This window comes from Bos javanicus, chromosome 21 (assembly GCF_032452875.1).
Source record: "Bos javanicus breed banteng chromosome 21, ARS-OSU_banteng_1.0, whole genome shotgun sequence".
Lineage (NCBI taxonomy): Eukaryota > Metazoa > Chordata > Mammalia > Artiodactyla > Bovidae > Bos > Bos javanicus.
The window spans coordinates 64,072,341-64,097,323 of record NC_083888.1 but is presented as its reverse complement, the minus strand read 5'-3'; the positions used below and the strand labels follow the sequence as shown (position 1 = coordinate 64,097,323).

Below are 24,983 nucleotides of genomic sequence, written 5' to 3'. Positions count from 1 at the left end.
TGAAAAGGGCTTCTCAGGTGACTCAGTGGTAAAGAATCCGCCTGCCTATGCAGGAGATGCAAGAGACCAGGGTTCGATCCCTGAGTCGGGAAGATCTCCTGGAGGAAGAAATGGAAACCCACTCCAGTATTCTTGCCTGGAGAAGTCCATGGACAGAGGAGACTGGCGGGCTACTACAGTCCATGGGGTCGCAAAGAGTCAGACATGACTGAGCACATGCACGCACGCACACACACACACACACACACACACACACACTGTCATGAAAAAGATGAGTATTTATCCACGGTCTCCCTGGCAATACTGAGGCCAGTGAGTGGACACTGCAGTCTGACATTTTAGAATGGCTGATGGACGGTCACGGCTCTCACCATGCCCTTCTTTTGAGCTGAGCCACACCAAGGCTCCCTGTCTGACCAGGCGGCCTGTTTCTCTGCGGCCCTGTCATCCCTGTCACTGGGCAAACAGCTCAACATTGTGCACCGGAAGCTCAAGACACTGAGCCCTAAGCTTCTGGCAACTCACTTTGCAGGGGAAATCGTTTAGTATTTAAAAAATCTGAACACCATGTGCCCAGTCTGTATGAGGGCAGCAAACCCAAAGAACAGCATGTGATAGTAATAATGTGGCCTTCGAAGACCCAAAGGAGGTTTGTCTCAAAGCTGCCTTGTCTAAGTATCCCCTAACTAAGCCACAGCTCTGGAGTGCCAGCTCCAGGTAGGGGGGCACACGGAGTGCCAACACGGCAAGCTCTGAAAGAGAAGCAGCAACTTGGAGCTTCCGATGGGATCACTTCTGCTTCTCCCCTCCTCTCCCACTGGGAAGCGGGAACACCACAGCCCCCTGCATTCAGGCCATGCCACTCACCAGCTCTCTTATGACCTTTTTTCTATTTCTTAGTGTGACTTTATCATGCTTTGGTTTATTTTCTTTTTCGAAAAGAATGCTATAAAGAAACATCCAATCTAAGTATGAAAAAAAAAAAAAGAAGTTTCCAAAACTCAAACTTTACTCTTTATCAAGAAAAGAAAACTCCTGGGCAGGCCCCTTTATTTTCCCCCTCTCCTTTTCTAAAAATAGAAGTTTTAGAAGCCTGAAGTTGTATACAAAGCAACGACTTCAAACGTACCCTTTAGGATACAGTAGTCATCAGATTTATTTTTGGAAAGCTGCATAGGTCAAGAATACCTGGAATAACCTGGTTTCTATTTAAAATACCTTAATCGCTTTGTAACTTAGGAGAAAAAGATTATTTAAAGGGATTATTCACAATGTAGGCATCTCCCAATATGTGTATCTCACATGGAGCTGGTGATAATTACCCTGAAGGACAGGGAAAAGAGATTGCTTTCCACAGACATGTGAAAATGTATCCGGGCTGGAGAAGAAATGAACAGATGCAACATCAAGATAGTACCCTCTCCCGACTCCAAGGAAAAGATGGTAACTGTGAAATGATTTGCTAAATCCCAACAAAATAAGAAAGGTAATTTTAAAGGGACATTTACATGCTGCAGACTTAAAACAGCTTAACCAAAGGAATTTGACAGCCAAGATGAATTCCGTTTTCAAGAGTTAGCCATGAGGAAAAGCGGTTCTGGCCAAAGATGAGTAATGCATATTGGCTGAAATCACATGCCAGGGTTCTAACTAGCAGGAGAGAAGCTTTTACGAGGCATTTTATTTCTACAACTGTAAGAAGAGGGTCACTACAGAGTTACTTAACACACAAATATTGCTTTCTATTTTGTTCCCAGGCACCACTGGGGAATGAAATGGTGATTTAAATGTGCCAGAAATCCACTATTTATAGGTATAGAATTCTGTCATAGGCAATGTTCTACTAGAAAAAAGAAAAAGGGATTAAAAAAAAAAAAAACAACAGAAGGTTTTGCCTTACTAGGAGCTTATGAGCAAAGAAGGAGGGGAAGTTAGTAATAAGCTTCGGGTTCTAAGCATATCAGGGAGGGGCCTGCCTCCTCTCAGCCCCTGATCAAAAGTGTTTGCTGTGCTGAACTGGACGACATTGTAAACTGAGGGCAGAGAGAGAGATTAGAGTCACTGAGAGTATCCAGGTGGCACAGCCTCCACAGGAGCCAAGGAATCGTGTGTGGTTTCGGTTTTGGTTTTACAAGCTCTATCTCAGAGTCTTAGAAAACTGTTTACCGGTCCACTGCAGACATTTCTTCCTTGATTCAACTGGCATTTACTGATCACCTACAACTGTGCACACCTGGGCTACAATTCACCAATGTCGGCTACAGCTCACCAACGTCAGCAACAAGTCACCAACGTCAGTGACAAGTCACCAACGTCAGCGACAAGTCACCAATGTCAGCGACAAGTCACCAACGTCAGCGACAAGTCACCAATGTCAGCTACTAGTCACCAATGTCTACTGCAACTCACCAACATCGGCTACAACTCACCAAAGTCGGCTACAACTCACCAACGTCGGCTACAACTCACCAACGTCGGCTACATGTCACCAATATCGGCTACAACTCACCAACGTCAGCTACAACTCACCAACATCGGCTACAACTCACCAACGTCGGCTACATGTCACCAACGTCGGCTACAACTCACCAATGTTGGCTACAACTCACCAACGTCGGCTACAATGTCGGCTACAACTCACCACTGTCCAGGCAAAAGATACCGTCATGCTTTGTGGGATGATTTCAACAATCCTACGATTGCTTCACTGTTGTTCTAAGCTTGGTTTCTCTGTCAATATTAAGAGAGCAACGTATCTCCTGGAGCAAGAATCTGCCATGAACGACCATGTGATCCTACAATCCCATCCCTGGGCATATGTCCAGAGAAAACCATAATTCAAAAAGACACACACACCCCAGTGTCCAGATCAGCACTGTGTACAATAGCCAAGACAGTGAAGCAACCTAAATGTTCATCAACAGAGGAGTGGATAAAGAAGATGCGGCACATTATATACAATGGAGTATTACTCAGTCATAAAAAAGAATGAAATCATGCCACTTGCAGCAACGTGGATGAACCTAGAGATGATCATACGAAGTGAAGTAAGTCAGATGGAGAAAGACAAACACCACAGGCTATCACTCGTATGTGGAATCCAAAACCAAATACAGATGAACTTATTTACAAAACAGAAATAGACGCATAGACATAGAAAACAAACTTATGATTCCTAAAGGGGAAAGGAGGGAGAGGGATAAATTAGGCGGCTGGGATTAACATATACAACTTATTGTTGTCATTCAGTCGCTAAGTCGTGTCCGACTCTTTGTGACCCCATGGACTGCAGCACACCAGGCTCCTCTGTCCTCCACTATCTCCTGCAGTTTGCTCAAATTCATTTCCGTTGAGCTGGTGATGCTACCTAACCATCTCATCTGTATATAAAATAGATAACCAACAAGGACCTGCTGTACATACAGTCAGAGAACTATACTCAGTATTTTGTGACAACCTATAAAGGCTTCCCAGGCGATACACCCGTAAAGAATCTGCCTGCCAAGGCAGGAGACCCAGGTTCTATCCCTGGGTCGGGAAGATCACCTGGAGAGGGAAATAATAGCAACCTGCTCCAGTATCTGTGCCTGGAAAATTCCATAGACAGAGGAGCCTGGCGGGCTACAGTCCATGGGGTCGAAGAGAGTCAGGCACAACTGAAGCAACTTAGCACGCGTGTGTATGTATGACTGAAGTACTCTGCTGTACACCTTTAGCACGCGTGTGCGTGTATGACTGAAGTACTCTGCTGTACACCTTTAGCACGCGTGTGTATGTATGACTGAAGTACTCCGCTGTACACCTTTAGCACGCGTGTGCATGTATGACTGAAGTACTCTGCTGTACACCTTTAGCACGCATGTGCATGTATGACTGAAGTACTCTGCTGTACACCTTTAGCACGCGTGTGCGTGTATGACTGAAGTACTCTGCTGTACACCTTTAGCACGCGTGTACGTGTATGACTGAAGTACTCTACTGTACACCTTTAGCACGCGTGTGCATGTATGACTGAAGTACTCTGCTGTACACCTTTAGCACGCGTGTGTATGTATGACTGAAGTACTCTGCTGTACACCTTTAGCACGCGTGTGTATGTATGACTGAAGTACTCCGCTGTACACCTTTAGCACGCGTGTGCATGTATGACTGAAGTACTCTGCTGTACACCTTTAGCACGCATGTGCATGTATGACTGAAGTACTCTGCTGTACACCTTTAGCACGCGTGTACGGGTATGACGAAGTACTCTGCTGTACACCTTTAGCATGCGTGTACGTGTATGACTGAAGTACTCTACTGTACACCTTTAGCACGCGTGTACGGGTATGACGAAGTACTCTGCTGTACACCTTTAGCACGCGTGTGTATGTATGACTGAAGTACTCTGCTGTACACCTTTAGCATGCGTGTGTATGTATGACTGAAGTACTCTGCTGTACACCTTTAGCACGCGTGTGCATGTATGACTGAAGTACTCTGCTGTACACCTTTAGCACGCGTGTGCATGTATGACTGAAGTACTCTGCTGTACACGCGGGACCAACACAACACGGTAAATTAACTGCGCTTCGGCTTTTTAGAAAAGAACGCTTAAAATGAGAAGAAACCAAATGCACCGCTGCCGAGCCCACAGCCGCCCCCGTGCGTCTCCAGCGCCCACCTTTGGTAGGCCCTTTCCTGCTGAGCACAGCCTGCTGCTCCTCGGTGACGCTCAGCCTCCGAACCACATCGGCCAGAGCCGACTTGAGCAGCTGGATGTCGTCCTCCTGCAGCTGGACTCGCTGCTCCAGGGAGGCGATGCGGTCTGTCACCTCCATGCTGCTGGCAGCAGAAGCGCTGTCATCTAGACGGAAGAAACAAGGAACAAGTGAGTCTCAACTGCTGCCCAGAGAACTCAGACCAGAGACACACACCAGCACGTTGCCATCACACAATAATAGTTAAAAACTAGAGACCATGGCTTCCCCGGTGGCTCAGTCGGTAAAGAATCTGCCTGCAGTGCAGGAGACCCACTGGAGTGAAGGAGACCTGGGTTCAATCCCTGGGTCAGGAAGATCCCGTGGAGGAGGAAATGGCAACCCACTCCAGTATTCTTGCCTGGGAAATCCCATGGACAGAGGAGCCTGGTGGGCTACAGTCCGTGGGGTCACAAAGAGTCAGACACGACTGAGCCACCCCCACCAGAGACCACGGCAGACTTGTGTGAAATCTTTTATTACAAGGAACTACAGTGCTTCATTCTGCTACTGTCTTTTCATTCTCTAGATCTGTGCTTTTCGTTTTTTTAAACTGTGGTTTTAATTGCCATGATATTTTTCTAGAGCTGGGCCATTTTCTTTGCATGATATTAGAGAACTCTAGAAGTAGAGTGGATATTAGCATATGTCTAGTACAACTTCCCACAGGTGGTAGAAATCTGCTGCCCAGTCTCTGGCTTTTGTTCCAACGATGCTACTGACAGGTCCGTGCGATGACTACCCACCAGTCAAGACTTTAAAGGATCGGCTCATCTGACAAAGAGGCTTCCCAGGTGACTCAGTGGTAAAGAATCTGCCTGCCAGGAAATGCAGGTTTGAACCCTGGTTTGGGAAGATCCCCTGGAGAGGGAAATGAAAACTCACTCCAGTATTCTTGCTTGGGAAATCCCATGGACAGAGGAGCCTGGCAGGCTGCAGTCCGTGGGGTCACAAAAAGTCAGACAACACAACTTAGCAACTAAACAACAACAAACCTGACAAAGCAATAGTTCAGTTCAGTCGCTCAGTCATGTCTGACTCTCTGTGACCTCATGGACTGCACAGGCTTCCCTGTCCATCACCAACTTTTGGAGCTTGCTCAAACTCATGTCTACAGAGTTGGTGATGCCATCCAACCATCTCATCCTCTGTCGCCCCCTTCTCCTCCTGCCTTCAATCTTTCCCAGCATCAGGGTCTTTTCCAATGATCGGCTCTCCACATCAGGTGGTCAAAGTATTGGAGCTTCAGCTTCAGCGTCAGTCCTTCCAATGAATATTCAGGACTGATTTCCTTCACGATGGACTGGTTGGATCTCCTTGCACTCCAAGGGACTCTCAAGAGTCTTCTCCAACACCACAGTTTAAAAGCATCAATTCTTCAGTGCTCAGCTTTCTTTACAGTCCAGGTCTCACATCCATACATAACCACTAGAAAAACCATAGCTTTGACCAGATGGGACATTTGTCGGCAAAGTAATATCTCTGCTTTTTAACATGCTGTCTAGATTGGTCATAGCTTTTCTTCCAAGGAGCAAGCAACTTTTAATTTTATGGCTGCAGTCACCATCTGCAGTGATTTTGGAGCCCAAGAAAATAAAGTCTGTCAGTGTTTCCACTGTTTCCCCATCTATTTGCCATGAAGTGATGGGACTGGATGCCATGATCTTAACTTTTTGATCGTTGAGTTTTGAGCCAGCTTTTTCACTCTCCTCTTTCACTTTCATCAAGAGGCTCTTCACTTTCTGCCATAAGGGTGGTGTCATCTGCATATTGGAGGTTACTGATATTTCTCCCACCTATCTTAATTCCAGCTTGTGCTTCATTAAGCCCAGCATTTTGCATGATATGCTCTGCATATAAATTAAATAAGCAGGGTGACAATATACAGCCTTGACAACTCATCATAGTTCTGTCTAGAATCACTAACTCATAATTTCTTAGCAAGGTTCATCAGGGCCCTCCATGGTCCTCTTGGCCTCTCCAACTCATCTTACACCCTTCTTCCCTTCTCTTTCTGAGTTCCTGTCAAACTATCCTTTCTCTCTTACTTTAAGGATTTGTATCTGCTGTTGCCTTTGCCTGAAGCATTTCCATGACCAAGTTCTGTTCTTTCAGTCTCAATTCAAATGGGAGTTTTTCAGAGAATCTGGCTAATAACCTTTCCTAAAGTTGTTCTTTTCAATCACACTCACCTTGTTTCTTTTCTTTTCTTTCTGGACATGCCATGCCCTGGTGACTCAGCTGGTAAAGAATCCAAGACCTGGGTTTGATCCCTGGGTTGGGAAGATCCCCTGGAGAAGGGAAAGACTACCCACTCCAGTATTCTGGCCTAGAGAATTTCATGGACAGAGAAGGCAATGGCACCCCACTCAGTACTCTTGCCTGGAAAATCATACGGACGGAGGAGCCTGGTAAGCTGCAGTCCAGGGGGTCGCTAAGAGTCGGACACGACTGAGCGACTTAGCAGCAGCATAGTCCATGGGGGTTGCAAAGAGTCAGACACGACTGATCGACTTTCACTTTCACTTTATGTACAGAGGAGCCTGGTGAGCTTCAGTCCATAGGGTCACAAAGAATGGGATTCGAATGAAATGACTTAGCACACATGCATGCAGTTTGCAGATGCTAGTTCCCCGATCAGGGATCAAACCTGCAGTGGAAGTGTGCAGTCTGTATCACCGGACCACCAAGAAAGTCACATCCATCTTCTTTCTTTCTTTCATAGCATCACCATGAACTAATTATATAATCACCTTGCTTGTTTGCTTACTGTTTATGTCTCCTAACTAACATGTAAGCATCATCAATCTATTCTGCTTCTGGGTATGATGACTTCTCTTGGATACCCTGCAGAAAGGCATTGTTAAGCCTGCAAATCATACAAACGACAGAAGAAGTACTGGAGCGTGGACACAAGCACACAGACTACAGTGGGAGTTTGCACTCGCTTGGTGGAGGGAAGATGGGGAACTATAAAAAAACCCAAAACTCCCTTTTTCATGATTTTTAGCCCTGGGCTAAGCAGTAAACTCACAGGTGGGTGAGGACACATGTGGAAAAACCTGCAGTCTTTTTGTCCCTAAAAAATAAAAAATCGAAGTCTGAAAACTGTGAACACTGGAGAGAGTGGGGAAATCCCCAAATGAAAAAAGCTAGAGGTGGGCAGGTCCCCAAACTCTGTCTCTTCATTTCTGACTGAATATCATGATATAAAATAGCACTGAAAAACTCATTAGACAATAGCGTTTGATTAATAACGTGTTTTCTGAGCCATAAAATAATCTGCTTATGGAAAGTGAAAGTGAAATTTGCTCAGTTGTGTCCAACTCTTTTGCAATCCCATGGACTATACAGTCCATGGAATGAATTCTCCAGGCCAGAATACTGGAGTGGGTAGCCTTTCCCTTGTCCAGGGGATCTTCCCAACCCAGGGATTGAACCCAGGTCTCTCGCATTACAGACGGATTCTTAACCAGTTGAGCCACAGGGGAAGCCCAAGAATACTGAAGTGGGTAGCCTATCCCTTCTCCAGGGGATCTTCGTGACCCAGGAATTGAACTGGGCCTCCTGCATTGCAGGCAGATTCTTTACCAATTGAGCTATCAGGGAAGCCCCCAATCTGCTTATAGAATCATATTTGTTGAGTTGTCCAAGTGGACAGCAGCTTTGAGCAGGGTGCCACATCCATCGGCGGGGCCTGAACACACAGAACGTGCTGGCCAGCAAGCCCTGGACGGGACTCAGTCAGCCTCTGTCGTTCAACCTCATGTCTCATAATCAACATCACATAATCCAGCATGTAAGTCAGGCAGCTATCTGCTGCTCTATATTATCAACATTTATGATGCAAAACAGCATTCCAGTGGCCTGTTTGTACATGCGTGCATGCCAAGTCGCTTCAGTCGTGTCCAACTCTGTGTGACCCTATGGACTTCAGCCCGCCAGGCTCCTCTGTCCATGGGATTCTTCAGGCCAGAACACTGGAGTGGGTAGATGTTCCCGTCTCCGGGTGATCTTCCCAACTTGGGGATCAAACTCTGGTCTCCGGCACTGCAGGTGGATTCTTTACCATCTGAGCCACCAGGGAAGCCCAAGAACCTCCGTATCTGCCTTCAAACACAAGTGATTAAAAGCTTAAACGTCTGGTCTGCTGAAGAGGCCCTCCACTTGTGAGAATGGCTGCAGCTCTCCCCAGGCCACATAACCGCAGTGCTTATCAGATGCTGCCGGCACCGCTGCTTTTGCCGCCGTGGAACGTCTTCTGCTCCCGAGAGGAGTGACCCTAGAGATCAGACACAGGCTTCTGGCAGCAGTGGCAGCTGCCTGGAGTTCTTAACCTTGTGCACAGAAAAGGCCAGTGTTGTTACCATGCCAATTCAGCTGGGGCCAAGCTGATTAGCATAATGAGCTACAAAACCCCAAGCTCGGTTTAACCAACACAAACCATTTCCAACCTCTGTGCATGGCACAGCACAGGATGGGCGAGTGCATCTGAATTCCATCAAAGAAAACCTCATGAGATTGGGAATCCGGCCCACATGAAACCTTCACAGGTTATTTATTAAAGTAATTTTCATTCGAAGGCCTCTGAAGTTCGCCTACAGAGGTCATTAAGATGGTGTTAACAAGAGGGCAGCTTGATCGGTTTTCAAAGTTTTCGCATTCTTTCAAGCATCACTGCACTTTGGGGTGTGTTAGGGGAAGCTTGGGAAAAGATGATACTCTCTGTATTATCACCTCTTGAGTTTTTAACTAGAACTGGCTGTGGCACTGCTCATTTCCTCAGGAAGACCTGGGGATCTATTTACACAGGGCGGGCAGGCTGTCCCTTTATCTCAGTATGGGTAACGATCCCTCAGATGGCGATGATGCTGTGTGCGAGGGGGTGGACAGGATTTAACGTGAGGCAGGACCGGCCCCACAGTGGGGCGAGCACCTCAGGGCAGATGTCTCAGCAGGCCAGCTGCTCTAGAAGACACTGTGCATCCTCTGCCAGCCACAGACCTTCCTGGGGCTGCAAGTCCAGCCTCCTGGCATTCTGTCAAGGTCTGAAAACATTTCAGAAGACTGGTTCTTGGAAAAGATAATGATCAGGGTTACCTGCACTGGACTGTCTGGGTCCTGGGGCTTCTGAGAGGACACTGACCTGGGAGTCAAACTCAGCAGGGCTCAGCTCCTGGGTCTGGCACTTACGAACCGTGTGAGCTTGGCCAACGACTTGACCCCTCCAGGAATAACACCATAACCTGTCTTCTGAAGTTCTTGTGAGGTCAGAGGTTAATGTATACGAAACATCAAATAGGATGATGGCAATGGGTGCTCAACACAAAGGGTAGTTTAGTATTTTCTTACTTGTTCATATCGCTTTATGGTTTTTAACTTTTTATTTTGTATCAGGGGATAGCCGATTAACAGCATTGTGATAGTTTCAGGTAAACAGCGAAGGAACTCAGTCATACATATACACGCATCCATTCTCCCCCAGACTCCCCTCCCGTCCAGGCTGCCACATAACACTGAGCAGAGTTCCATGCGCTACACAGTAGGTCCTTGATGGCTATCCATTTAAAATACAGCAGTCTGTACAAGTCCATCCCAAATTCCGTAGGTAGTCTAGGATTTCTATAGGTCATTGCTGCTAATATTGTTTATCACAGCAAACAGCTAACACTGAAAACAGTGAAATCAACTTTAATAAGTTATTGAACACATCCTGCAAGTATGTGCAGTGTCTGCCCCATGAGATAGGCGGAGACTAAAGTAAAAAGTACCATTTCTGGCTCTGCAGCACCTTGATCAAGCTGAGGAAATGTGACATAAGCTGAAGATGAAGAACAGTTTCATAACAGTCCTCTGCCATGACAGTAGGGCTTCCCTGTTGGCTCAGATGGTAAAGAATCTGCCTGCAATGCAGGAGACCCAGGTTTGATTCCTGGGTCAGGAACATCCCCTGGAGAAGGAAATGGCAACCCACTTCGGTATTCTTGCCTGGGGAATTCCATGGACAGAGGAGCCTGCCGGGCTACTGTCCATAGGGTTGCAAAGAGTCGGACACAGTGAAGCGATTTAGCGTGCATGCAGGTGCTGTCATGGGAAAGTGTTAGTCACTCAGTCGTGTTTGACTCTTTGCAACCCCATGGACTGTAGCCCGCCAGGCTCCTCTGTCCATGGGATTCTCCAGGCAAGAATACTGGAGTGGGTTGCCATGTCCTACTCCATGGGATCTTCCCAACCCAAGGATCAAACCTGCGTCTCTCACGTCTTCTGCATTGGCAGGCAGGTTCTTTACCATCTGAGCCACCAGGGAAGCCTTGACAGCACCTGACTAGTGGCCAAAACACGTACCAAGCATTCCATCCAGGGCTCCATCTGGACTTGCTTCTTACGAGAACCTAGCCAAACGCCAGCTTCTTTCTGAGTTTCAAGTGACGTCAATAGGCCTGGTAGGTCCTATAGCACGCCTGGTTCCGTAGGTAAAAAGGTGACCTTGAGCTGTGCCGTTTACCTGGTCTTCATGCTGCTATTTGTGGCTATGACTTTCGAGCTTAATTACTGTTTACAGTAAAAAGTGGCACAAAAAGATCTTCAGGTAACTTATGTGTTTTATTTTATTAAAAAGGCAAGGAAAGTACACTTTTTTCTTCATTCATATAATTATCTCATTACCTAGAGATAAAAACAGACTCTTCACTCTAAATATCCTGGTGATATGAAGGTGCTGCTGTTATCTGAATGATGTTCCAGGAGGTCAACGTGGGGCTATTCAATTTAGAAGGTGAACTGAGAATCTGTCGCCTTTATTTTGAGGTGGCCTCTCTTTTCCTTAATTATTTAAAACATTAAGGATAGCACCAAACAGTAATAGCTACCTTCACTTCCCACCCACCATGTGCCAAACCCTGGGTCTTATGGTGCATTATCTCCAACCCACACGACTTCTTCTTTTCCCTTTTTTTTTTTTTTGGCCAGGCCCTGCTGCATGTGGAATCTTAGTTCCCATACCAGGGATCAAACCCATGTCCCCTGCATTAGAAGACTCGAGTCTTAACCACTGGACTACCAGGGAAGTCCTCATACAACTGGCTCCATCGGGTGTCATGCCTGTTTCAGAGATGAGATTGAAGAAGTTAGGCTTCTCACCCACATCATCTAAGTCACGCAGTGAACGCAGCAAGGCAAGGGCGAGCCTTTACACGGGACTCTGGGGTCCCTCCAATTGACAAGTACTCATTCCAGTAGGACCTGTGTGGTACTAAGCATAAAATAAACGTATAATTTTTGCATCATTTTACCTTTCCAAAATATTAGACAAATGCTATTTAGAAAAAGTCTTATAGGGTTCTAGTATTTTAGGAACCAATCACAAAAGCAATAAGGACTAACGATGTCTCAATAATCTGCAGGTAGACATCTCACGTAAAAGCTGGCTTTCTGTATCATGCACTGCTTGCAGAAAAGTTATACCACGACAGCATTCACTAACAAAAGAAATACGGGACCAGGCAGTGCAGACACGCAGCATGTGCTCCGTTACTCTCAGGTCTGGATTTCAGCCCTTCTGTCAGATCTGCGGCCCTGGACACCACCCCTGGCTGAAGGGGTCCAGCTTTATTTCACTTCTAAGACTCTGGCTTCCCCTTTGATCATCTGGGTAGGTCAGGAACTGAGTCTTGTTCATCCCGGGGCTGGACCTGCCACTTGAGCTCTGGCTCTGAAATTCATCACATCATAGAAAATGACAAGAGCTGACCCTATCCCATTAGTAAACCTGTTTCAAATGACGTTGAGCTCATGTTTGTATACTTGATTGTAAAAGAATTCTATAGCCCCTGACTGATATAAAATACTATATATATAAATCAGTCGCTGCCATTGTGACTGATTAAAGGAGCTTCAGCAGAGTCTCTTGAATCTGGAAGGAAATCGTATCAAGATCTTTTATGAGTCTTGCGTTGTGAAACAGTGATGCTGGACACCTGAAAAAACACATAAGATCACCCTAAGAAGCGATACGTGCCTCATTTGAATTTAGATGACACAGAGCTTAAAGCTAACAAACCTCCCATTAAATTCAACAAGATGTTACTAAGCATCTTCTGGGCCAGACACTGTGACCTTCCTAACCTTAGGGCTCCCTACCTAGCAGAACAGAGACTGGTCAACAAATAAGTATCCCAAAAAAACGGACACAGACCAGAGAGCAATTAAACTGTCCCCACCCCATCTCCATCACGCACTGGGCAAAAAGCCGGCTGGAGATGTAATACAGGGACTAGACAAACCTAGAGCAAAACACAGGTGGAGCGCAGAGTAGGGTTCTGGGGGAGCTGCTGGCTTTCAATTAATGCATGACAGATGAAACAGAAGGGAAAGAATAAGAACAGTCACTTATGGAAAGACCAGCCTTGAAATTCTCTGGTTGTGTATTTAGGAAATGTGTTGATTACTTTATCTTGAAATATGCTCTAATTTCATTTTGCCTAACGATAGTTACCAAGCCAGCAAAGACTTCCCACAGAGCCCTGAGATTTCTTGAAACCCTTAGAATGCTTATTTAACACTTAACACTTTAATGTTCATTTCTAATACTATACACACTTCCACATGCACACACACACACACACGTAGACACACATCTGCATGCACACACACCCTTAACTTTGCAGAAGAAATTCTGTCTTGTTTCTGTTAGAAATTTAAAGACCTAGATATCGTAAAATGGTTAATACCTTTTCCATCCATTTTACGTTTTTTTTTAACCCTGAATTTTCCAGATTTAATAAATATCTTTGACAGCCTAGTACATGTCAAGCCTGATTTTCACTTCAGAGAACATGACTTTAATGAGCACAGTTCATGTAAAAGCAACACAAACCTGCAGGGGGTGAATTCTACAAGGGAGGAAAAGTATTTTCAAGACATCCTTTGAGCAAACATCTTGAAGTCTCCCAGGACTAAGGACCAGGATTACTAAACCTCAGTGCCCCCAAGAGCATAAGCAAGCAATGACATTAAAATCAAGAAATTAATATAGTAATTCTAAGATAAACTTTGACTCTAGTGTGGTCATAAAGGAATTCTTATCACATGGGGAAAAGTGAGGTTTCCGGTAAGAGACATCCCCACTGTACAGTTTTAAAACAAACAAGAGATGCTCCCAACAATGTGTGAAGTGATTGGCCCTAAAACTTGAGCTTTGCTCTGAAGTTCAGAAGCACCACACTAAGGCAGGAATGGCATGTCCAGTCTTTGGGACAGCTGGTATGAGGGAGTGGGGCAAGGGGAGGAGGGGGAAGAGAGGGGAGGAGAGGGAAGAGAGGGGAGGGGAGGGAAGAGAGGAGCAGGGGGAAGAGAGGGGAGGGGGGGGGAAGAGAGGGGAGGGGAGAGGGGGTGGGAGAGGAGAGGAGGGGAGGAGAGAGAAGCCAAGAGGAGGGAGAAGAAAAAAGACGAAAGCTTTGTAACAAAGCTCCTAGCAAGTCATGCAGGATCCCCAAATCCTTACCATAAAAGGCAAGATTAAAATTTTGGAGGTGGGGAAGGGGAGAGCAGACAGAATAACAAGCACAAGAGTGGGACTTGATAGAGATCTAAAAGCAGAGCCTACGTTTCTATTTCACGTGGAGGCGAGTGCAGCATGCACTCATTTTATTTGTTGTACACCACTCCATACAAGGTCCTCACTTCCTAAAAGGACTTAACAAAAAATATCTAAAAAGGTAGCTTTAACAAGTCTTTATTTGATACAATGGATTTAAAACCTTTCAGTAAAAGAAATAAAATGAAAGCTATTCTCGTTATTTTTTCTATTAATTTCCATTAGTATAAAAATGTTTTGATTTAAAGTTCTCTACAGGTACATTACCCATAACACTGACTGTCTTCTAAAGTGAACTGTTTTGATTAGTTTTAGATAATATTCCCCTGCACGAAAGCCTATGCTTTTATTAATTGAGATGAAGGTCAGAAAAGCACATTTAAATGGCCTGAAATACACCACGGGGGCTAAAGCCAGACCACTGGTTCTTCAAGATACAACTTTTTAAAACATCCTGGAAACCAGTGCTCTGTCTTCAGGATGATAAGCCAGACATGCCTGGTTCATGGATGACCTTACAAGGGAAAATACCTAGGTTCTCATTGTACAGATTACCTTTTAGGTTCCTATCAAAAAAGTGGAGCTACAACACTCTAAGGTTAGACTCTAAAAGGATGTTTGAACTCTAACCTCTCCCAACCACATTCTTTTCTGTAATTACCATTACTGTTAAATTTTTTCTTCCCCCTTTTTTATTGACATTGTGTAACTACATTTTTTTTTTCAAGGTGTCATCAACTTCTGCTTCGAGCCAAGATGGAGCAACAGGGACCAGATTTGCCATCCCACCTAAAACAGCTAAAAAGAACAGACGAGATTTATTATACTGTGGTTTGTCAAGACACGACATCAGACAGTGAGGGCAGTGACTGCTCAGAGAGGACAAGCAAAGAGGTGAGCCCTATGACTGCCCCAGGGCACAGCCAGAAGAGTTCCCAGGAAGCGATACCAGGAGGGGCCAGGTGGAGCCTGGGGGGTCTCCTTTGGTTGGGGAGACAGTGCTGGAAGTCCAGAAAAGCCAAGATGATGAGAGTTCAGAGGGCAGAATACCAAAGTGGAAAGACCCACAAAGAGAGGACACTCCAGGGATGTGCAGAGAATGCCTGCAAGTCTTTGGCTGAGAAGCCGTCAGCACTAATATGTGAGGAGATTACCCGGGTCTTGGGCAGGAGCCACCCAATAAGAATAAAGACAGCCACTCCAGAGCTCACACAGGGCCGCTAACAGTTCCTGTCAGGCTGAGCTAGGGTGGAAAACCACAAAATTCACAGGGTACTGGGTAGAGAACACAGAGGATTTTACCCTAGACTAAATGCTACTCTGCTTCCCCCTAATGAAGCTGAAGGGCAAGACTTGAAAGAATCAAACTGTTTCCAAGTAACTTAACCACATCCCAGAACAAGGCTCAAAAAATTTATGGGAATATAAAATATCCATCTCTCAACAAGGTAAAATTCATGTCTGGCATCAAATAAAAAACCACCAGGCATTCAAAGAAGCAGGAAAATATGACCCATAAGAAGGAAAAGAACCAACTGACAGAACTAACCCAGAAAAGACAGAATTACGAGGCAAGGAAATTAAAGCTATCGTAACTGCATTGCCTACGTTCCAGAAGCTACAAGAAAGAAATGAATGTGTTAGGAAGATGCATGGAAGACATATATTAATATATAAAATAAGGAAAACTTCTAGAGATGAAAACCATATCACACTAGATGAGAGTAACTGAAAGGATGAATGGACGTGAAGAAACAGCAAGAGAAACTACCCAAGATGGAATTCAGAGGAAAAAACAGACTCAAAAGAGGGAGGAAGAGATAGAGAAAAGATGAGCGAGAATGAAGCATCAGAAGAGTCATAAGGAAACTTCAAGTGTCCTAATATCTACATAGCTCAAGTCCCTGAGGAGATGAAACCAGTCAGTCCTAAAGGAAAACAACCCTGGAAGGGACTGGAAGGACTGTGGCTGAGGCTGAAGCTCCAATACTCTGGCCACCTGATGCAAAGAGTTGACTCACTGGGAAAGACCCTGAAGATGGGAAAGACTGAAGGCAAAACTCGCTTCTGCTGCTTGATCCAACCATCCACTCTCAGGTATTCACCCAAGAGAAAACAAAAACATGGGCGCATACAAAGACTGGAAACAGCCCAAACGTCCACCAACAAATGAATACGTAAACAAACTGCGGTATGTCCATACAACGGATATACTAGTCGGGAATAAAAGTATACTAACATGTAACTAATAAAGTACATTAACAAGTAACTAATAAAATTCATTAACAAGCAACAACACAGAGGAATGTCAAAACAATTATGCTGAGTAAAAAAACCAGAAAATAAGAGTACATGCAGTATGATTCAATTTATATCAAACCACACAAGATGCAAACCAATCTATAAAGACAGAATATCAGTGGTTGAAGAGGTGGGTGAGGCAGAACGATGATGGAGGGCCACAAAGAAACTCCAGGGCTTGATGGCTATCTTCATTATCTTGATTGTGGTTATGATTTCCTGGATACACGCATATGTCAAAACTTATCAAATTGCTCATTTAAGTATGTTTAGATTACTGTATGTCAATGATACTTCCAGAAAGCTTTTTTTTTTTTTAAGGGGAGAAAAGCAGTAGCAGGAAAAACAAGAAAGAAAAAAAAAAGTATGTACATTTTAATGATTCCAGAAAATCCAGTGTTACAAGGTACCAAAAATCCTTTGTGGAATGAGGCAAAATACGAAAGATTAGAAAATATTTGGCTTGGATAAAGAAACAAAAAGGATAAATTGAACTGTTTCTGGACCTAAAGCTTATAACAGACGTTTTCTTAATGGACTTAAAAAAAAGAAAAATAGTTTTGATCAAGTTCAGTGCTATATATTCAGAAGTCACAGCAAAACGACATTTCCCCCACCTCCCATCCCCCAATTTAACTCAGAATAGCTTTTAAAATTCTCTTGAAGTTCCTCATTCCAAATTCCATAAAAGAGACAAATTCCCTGGCTCACAGCTGCTGGTTGCCTGAAGCGAGCGGTGCCTCGGAGCCCAGGGCTCAGGTCCAAGACCCTGAAGACGCACTTCCATGGTACCTGTCCCTGAGGGTTGCAGTCTCCCCCCGACCTGGTTCTCTTTCCACTGAGAGTTCAGAGAGTGAGACTGAGATTAAACAACCAACAGAACCATTCGGTGAAAACACTCAGATCTATCCACAAAGACATTTCGCCTCTGCACATTCAAAACCCTGCTTCCAGCCCCCACCAAAACGCACTGGCAAATACTTCGTGGAGCACAAATCCATCACATGTCACTGTCAAAGGGCATTCAAATAACACAATGGACAATCTAGTTCTCTCATCTTTTTAACATATTTGAAAAGGATATTGGTGCATTTGAGTTGTGGCAGCTTCCCAAAGTGAAATTCTGCAGCCTGATTCTTTATTCAAGTACCGTGTGACGTTTAATCTGAAAGATGAACTCTAGAAAAGATGAGGGGGCGGTGAGCCAAGAGAGTGGGAGAGGGAGGAGATGACTGAAATAACCTTGTCAGTCCAGAACCCCTGGAGAATAACATTCCTAGAAAGCTGAGCATTAGGAGGGGTCATCCTTTTAAGGAGCACAATTTTTTAAAAAAGTTTCAACCATTTTGTGTAATAACAGAATGATAAAAATGGTCAAAGGACTTGAGTAGACATTTGTCCAAAGAAAATATACAGATGGCCACTAAGCACATGAAAAAATGTTCGACATCATTAGTCATTAGGGAACTGTAAATCAAAACCACAATGAGCCAGCCCTTCATCTCATACACCAGGAGGGGTAAGATCAACAAAATTGAAAATGACAAGTGCTGGCAAGGACGTGGAGGAACTGAACCTTGTGCACGGCTGGTAGGAAAGTATTAATAAACTGGCACAGCCTCTGTGGGACACAGTGCGGCAGTTTCTCAAGAAGGTGAACACAGAATTATCAATTACCATTCCACCCCTAAGGTGGTGGCTGCTGTTCAGTCGCTAAGTCACATCTGACTCTTTGTGACCCCAGAGACTGCAGCGCTCCAGACTCCCCTGTTCTTCACCATCTCCCAGAGTTTGCTCTGACTCACGTCCATTGAATCGGTGATGCCATCCAACCATCTCATCCTCTGTCACCCCCTCCTCCTCAATCTCCAGGGTATACACCACAGATATCTGAAGACAGGGATGTCTAAAGGGTATCTGTGCACTCATGTCATAGGAGCCTTAATCACAACAGCCGAAAGTTAAGAGACGGGGAATGAATAGAGAAAACGCGGTCTTTCCACAAATGGAATACTACTCAGGTAAAAAAGAAATGAAGTTGTGATACATGCTACAACATGGACGGAACTTGAAAACGCTATGCCAAGTGAAATCATCAGTTATAAAAAGCCAAATACTGTATGATCCCACTTATATGAAGGGCTTCCCTGGTGGCTCGATGGTACAGAAGGCACCTGCAATGCAGGAGACTCGGGCTTGATCTTTGGGTCGGGAAGATCCTCTGGAGGAGGAAATGGCAACCCACTCCAGTATTCGTCCCTGAATAATCCCCTAGACAGAAGAGGACGGAATGTCTAGAATAAGCAAGTTCACAGAGGCAGAAAGCAGATTAGAGATCACCAGGACATGGGGCTGGGGTGGGGGGGGGGAATTGGGAGTTATTGGCTAAAGGGGACTGTTTTGTCTGGTGTGATGAACACATTTTGGAAATAGATGCTGGTGACGGTTGTACAACGATGTGACTCTAACTAATGTCACTGAATTCGTGCACTTAAAAATGGTTAAAATCTCAAATTTTGTTATATGTATTTTACCACAATAAAAAATGTACCCCCCGAACTTCAACCATTTTGAATGACTGGCAATGACCCGTCCATCCTTTAGGTCACCTGCTCACCAGGCAGCGGAGGCTGCAGGCTGGACAGGAGCACGGGTGACGTGCAGTGGGAGAGAGAAAGCGTGACGGGCCCTCAGACCACCCCAGAGGTGACCGTGGGTGCTGAGTTTTAAAGGCGTGAAGGAGCCAAACAGAAAAAAGGGCAGCCCAGGACGCGCCGTGTATGTCTGTGTAAGAACAGCTAAGGGAGGGCTCCCAACAAGGGCGCACACACACACCTGGTGTCTTAAAATAAAGAAAAGCAAGGGTGTGAGGAAAAGGGAAGCTTTGTGCACGGTTGGCGGGAATGTAAATTGGTGCAGCTACTATGGAAAACAGTACGAAGGGTCCTCAAAACACGGAAGACAGAACTACCCTACGACCCTGCAATTCCACTCCTGAAAATGTATCTGGAAAACAAGAAAACACTGATTTGAAAAGATACAGGCGCCCCCATGTTCGGAGCAGCACTATCTAACTGCCGGGACGTGGAGGCGACCTAAGTGCCCGTCAGCACGTGGCCGGGTAAGGGTGGTGTGGTTAACACACATCCGCAGGGAACACCACTCAGCCATGAAAAGAACGAAGCTCTGCCGTTTGCAGCCAACAAGAATGGACTCGGAGGGCGTTACGCTAAGTGAAATATGTCAGACGGAGAGACAAACACTGCATGATATCACTTACCTGTGGGATCCAAAAAAAATACAACAAACCAGTGAATCAAACAAAAGAGGAGGAGACTCAAGATGTAGGGAACAAACCAGAGGCTACCAGTGCAGAGAGGGGAGAGGTGAAGGGACTTACATAACGAAACCTACTCCCTTACAATGCTGGAGGCTGGAAGCCCAAGACAAAGGCGTCGCAGGGCCGGGTTCTCCTGAGGCCTCACTCTCCATCTTGCAGACGACTGTCTTCTCTGTGCGTCCCCATGAACATCTGTGTCCTCGTCTCCTCTCCTTACACGGACACCAAGCAGGCTGCATCAGGGTCCACCCTAGTGACTGTTAGGGCTTCCCAAGTGGCACCAGTGTCAAGAGCCCTCCTGCCACTGCAGGAGACACAGAGACAGGGGTCTGATCCCTGGGAGGGGAAGATCCCCTGGAGAAGGAAATGGCAACCTGCTCCCGTATTCTCGCCTGGGAAAACCCACAGACAGAGGAGCCTGGTGGGCTACAGTCCATGGGGCTGCAAAGATGCGATTGAGCGCATACACGTGCGCGCGCGCACACACACACACACACACACGACCTCATCTTAACCTCATTAACTCTATCAAGACTCTCTCTCCAAATAAGATCACGTTCTGAGGTTCTAGGTGGTAAGGGCTTCAACAGATGAATCTGGGAGTAGACACGATTCGGCCCGTAACAGAGTGTTTGCAGCACCCACGCTTTCTAGGTCCACATGCGCTACAAGGATATTGACACAGTGCTAGGACCTACCAGGTACGGCTGCTCTGCCAGGGGTCTGCCGGCCGCTAAATGGCTCTCTGTGGACTGTGACCACCTTCATCACTGTGGTATTTATTCTGCACCTAGTGTGTGTATAATGCCTGGCTCTGAATGAATGAGAAAATAAATGGATGAATTTACTGACACTCTAGCTCACTCAAATCCGTATCTGGAACCACTTTGAATAGTCTTCTCTGCTGTTCTGACCCACAATCGGGTTCTGTCCCCCATCAATACAAAAGTCTGTTTGTAGAACATTCCTGGTCACAACAAAGTTCTAAACGCACTCTGTTCCTGACTCATTTTCTCTCTTTGGCTTTGACGAGACTTCAGCTTTCTTCCTCTAAAATGGAATCACATCTGAAATGTTCAGAGTATCATGTGCACTTTGCCCTAAGACATCAACCAAGAAGCAGGGTAATACTGAAATCAGACACCACCACTGTCTTACAGAGTGACACCGTCAGTGAGCAAAGCAGAGCGCCATTCACGGTGGGAAAGGAACCAGGGTTCATTTTCACAAGACTGATGGGAGCCACGGAGGGCTGTGGCACGTGGCTCAGTGTAACGATGCTCCGGATGGTAGTCCCCTGGTGGAGGGAGTGGTTGGGACTGGAATGCAAGCCCCTCCTTGACAGGTGCTCAGCTCGTCCACAGAACTTTGTTTTTAGTACTTATTAATGAACAGTATGAAAAGGCAAAATGATAGGATACTGAAAGAGAAACTCCCCACGTCAGTAGGTGCCCAATATGCTACTGGAGATCAGTGGAGAAATAACTCCAGAAAGAATGAAGGGATGGAGCCAAAGCAAAAACAGTACCCAGCTGTGGACGTGACTAGTGATAGAAGCAAGGTCCGATGCTGTAAAGAGCAATATTGCATAGGAACCTGGAATGTCAGGTCCATGAATCAAGGCAAATTGGAAGCGGTCAAACAAGAGATGGCGAGAGTGAATGTTGACATTCTAGGAATCAGCGAACTCAAATGGACTGGAATGGGTGAATTTAACTCAGATGACCATTATATCTACTACTGCAGGCAGGAATCCCTCAGAAGAAATAGACTAGCCATCATGGTCAACAAAAGAGTCCGAAATGCAGTACTTGGATGCAGTCTCAAAAATGACAGAATGATCTCTGTTTGTTTCCAAGGCAAACCATTCAATATCACAGTAATCCAAGTCTATGCCCCAACCAGTAATGCTGAAGAAGCTGAAGTTGAACAGTTCTATGAAGACCTACAAGACCTTTTAGAACTAACACCCAATAAAAGATGTCCTTTTCATTATAGGGGACTGGAATGCAAAAGTAGGAAGTCAAGAAACACCTGGAGTAACAGGCAAATTTGATCTTGGAATATGGAATGAAGCAGGACAAAGACTAATAGCGTTTTGCCAAGAAAATGCACTGGTCACAGCAAACACCCTCTTCCAACAACACAAGAGAAGACTCTATACATGGACATCACCAGATGGTCAACACCGAAATCAGACTGATTATATTCTTTGCAGCCAAAGATGGAGAAGCTCTATACAGTCAGCAAAAACAAGACCAGGAGCTGACTATGGCTCAGACCATGAACTCCTTATTGCCAAATTCAGACTTAAATCGAAGAAAGTAGGGAAAACCAGTAGACCATTCAGGTATGACCTAAATCAAATCCCTTATGATTATACAGTGGAAGTGAGAAATAGATTTAAGGGCCTAGGTCTGATAGATAGAGTGCCTGATGAACTATGGAATGAGGTTCGTGACATTGTACAGGAGACAGGGATCAAGACCATCCCCATGGAAAAGAAATGCAAAAAAGCAAAATGGCTGTCTGGGGAGGCCTTACAAATAGCTGTGAAAAGAAGAGAAGCAAAAAGCAAAGGAGAAACGGAAAGATATAAGCATCTGAAAGCAGAGTTCCAAAGAATAGCAAGAAGAGATAAGAAAGCCTTCTTCAGCGATCAATGCAAAGAAATAGAGGAAAACAACAGAATGGGAAAGACTAGAGATCTCTTCAAGAAAATTAGAGATACCAAGGGAACATTTTATGCAAAGATGGGCTTGATAAAGGACAGAAATGGTATGGACTTAACAGAAGCAGAAGATATTAAGAAGAGATGGCAAGAATACACAGAAGAACCGTACAAAAAGATCTTCACAACCCAGATAATCATGATGGTGTGATCACTCACCTAGAGCCAGACATCCTGGAAATGTGAAGTCAAGTGGGCCTTAGGAAGCATCACTACGAACAAAGCTAGTGGAGGTGATGGAATTCCAGTTGAGCTATTCCAAATCCTGAAAGATGATGCTGTGAAAGTGCTGCACTCAATATGCCAGCAAATTTGGAAAACTCAGCAGTGGCCACAGGACTCGAAAAGGTCAGTTTTCATTCCAATTCCAAAGAAAGGCAATGCCAAAGAATGCTCAAACTACCGCACAATTGCACTCATCTCACACGCTAGTAAAGTAATGCTCAAAATTCTCCAAGCCAGGCTTCAGCAATATGTGAACCGTGAACTTCCAGATGTTCAAGCTGGTTTTAGAAAAGGCAGAGGAACCAGAGATCAAATTGCCAACATCCGCTGGATCATGGAAAAAGCAAGAGAGTTCCAGAAAAACATCTATTTCTGCTTTATTGACTCTGCCAAAGCCTTTGACTGTGTGGATCACAATAAACTGTGGAAAATTCTTCAAGAGATGGGAATACCAGACCACCTGACCTGCCTCTTGAGAAATTTGTATGCAGGTCAGGAAGCAACAGTTAGAACTGGACATGGAACAACAGACTGGTTCCAAATAGGAAAAGGAGTTCGTCAAGGCTGTATATTGTCATCCTGCTTATTTAACTTGTATGCAGAGTACATCATGAGATACGCTGGACTGGAAGAAACACAAGCTGGAATCAAGATTGCCGGGAGAAATATCAATAACCTCAGATATGCAGATGACACCACCCTTATGGCAGAAAGTGAAGAGGAACTCAAAAGCCTCTTGATGAAGGTGAAAGTGGAGAGTGAAAAAGTAGGCTTAAAGCTCAACATTCAGAAAACTAAGATCATGGCATCTGGTCCCATCACTTCATGGGAAATAGATGGGGAAACAGTGGAGACAGTGTCAGACTTTATTTTTCTGGGCTCCAAAATCACTACAGATGGTGACTGCAGCCATGAAATTAAAAGACGCTTACTCCTTGGAAGGAAAGTTATGAGCAACCTAGATAGCATATTCAAAAGCAGAGACATTACTTTGCCAACAAAGGTTCGTCTAGTCAAAGCTATGGTTTTTCCTGTGGTCATGTATGGATGTGAGAGTTGGACTGTGAAGAAGGCTGAGCGCCAAAGAATTGATGCTTTTGAACTGTGGTGTTGGAGAAGACTCTTGAGAGTCCCTTGGACTGCAAGGAGATCCAACCAGTCCATTCTGAAGGAGATCAGCCCTGGGATTTCTTTGGAAGGAATGATGCTAAAGCTGAAACTCCAGTACTTTGGCCACCTCATGCGAAGAGTTGACTCATTGGAAAAGACTCTGATGCTGGGAGGGATTGGGGGCAGGAGGAGAAGGGGATGACAGAGGATGAGATGGCTGGATGGCATCACTGACTCGATGGCCGTGAGTCTGAGTGAACTCCGGGAGTTGGTGATGGACAGGGAGGCCTGGCGTGCTGCAATTCATGGGGTCGCAAAGAGTCGGACACGACTGAGCAACTGATCTGATCTGATCTGATCTGAATGTATTTATGTATTAGGCTGTGCAGGGTCTTAGCCATGGCACATGGGGTCTTCTTTGCAAGATGCTGGATCCTTTTTGTTGTTGTGGTCATGGACAGACTCTCTAGTTGCGGCACACAGGCTCTGGAACACACTGGCTCAGTAGTTATGGTGTGTGGGCATAGCTGCTCTGTGTGGTATGTGGGATCTTATTTCCCCAACCCACGATGGAACCCACGTTCCCTGCACTGCAAGATGGATTCCCAAGTACTGGAGCACCAGGGAAGTCTCCAGCCACAGAATTTAACTGTATCCCTTCCCTGTTCAAAATCAGTGCATGGAAACATACTTAAAATGCTACAAAGTTTCCAGATGCAAATGGTCACCCCTCACAAGAATGAACACTCAGGATAAGCCAATTGCTACATGTACGCTTGTGCACTAAGGCTTTTCTGCTGCTGTAGGTAGGGATCTACACTTGCTTAGGGTAAAGCTGAGAAGGGAAAGTGTCAGTCGCTCAGTCGTTGTCTGATTCTTTGCGACCCCATGGACTGTAGCCTGCCAGGCTCCTCTGTCCACGGGATTTTCCAGGCAAGAATA

At 45.3% G+C, this 24,983-nt stretch overlaps 1 protein-coding gene across 6 annotated transcripts in view; it reads right to left on the bottom strand.

Moving 5' to 3' along the window:
• EML1 (EMAP like 1) overlaps positions 1-24,983 on the bottom strand; it is a 204,593-nt gene that overhangs the window by 82,435 nt on the left and 97,175 nt on the right. For all 6 annotated transcript variants that reach the window (XM_061395312.1, XM_061395308.1, XM_061395311.1 and 3 more), the window contains exon 2: positions 4,664-4,846. In XM_061395312.1, the coding sequence (XP_061251296.1) occupies positions 4,664-4,820 (157 nt within the window). In that variant the 5' untranslated portion in view covers positions 4,821-4,846. The remainder of the gene's footprint in view (positions 1-4,663; positions 4,847-24,983) is intronic.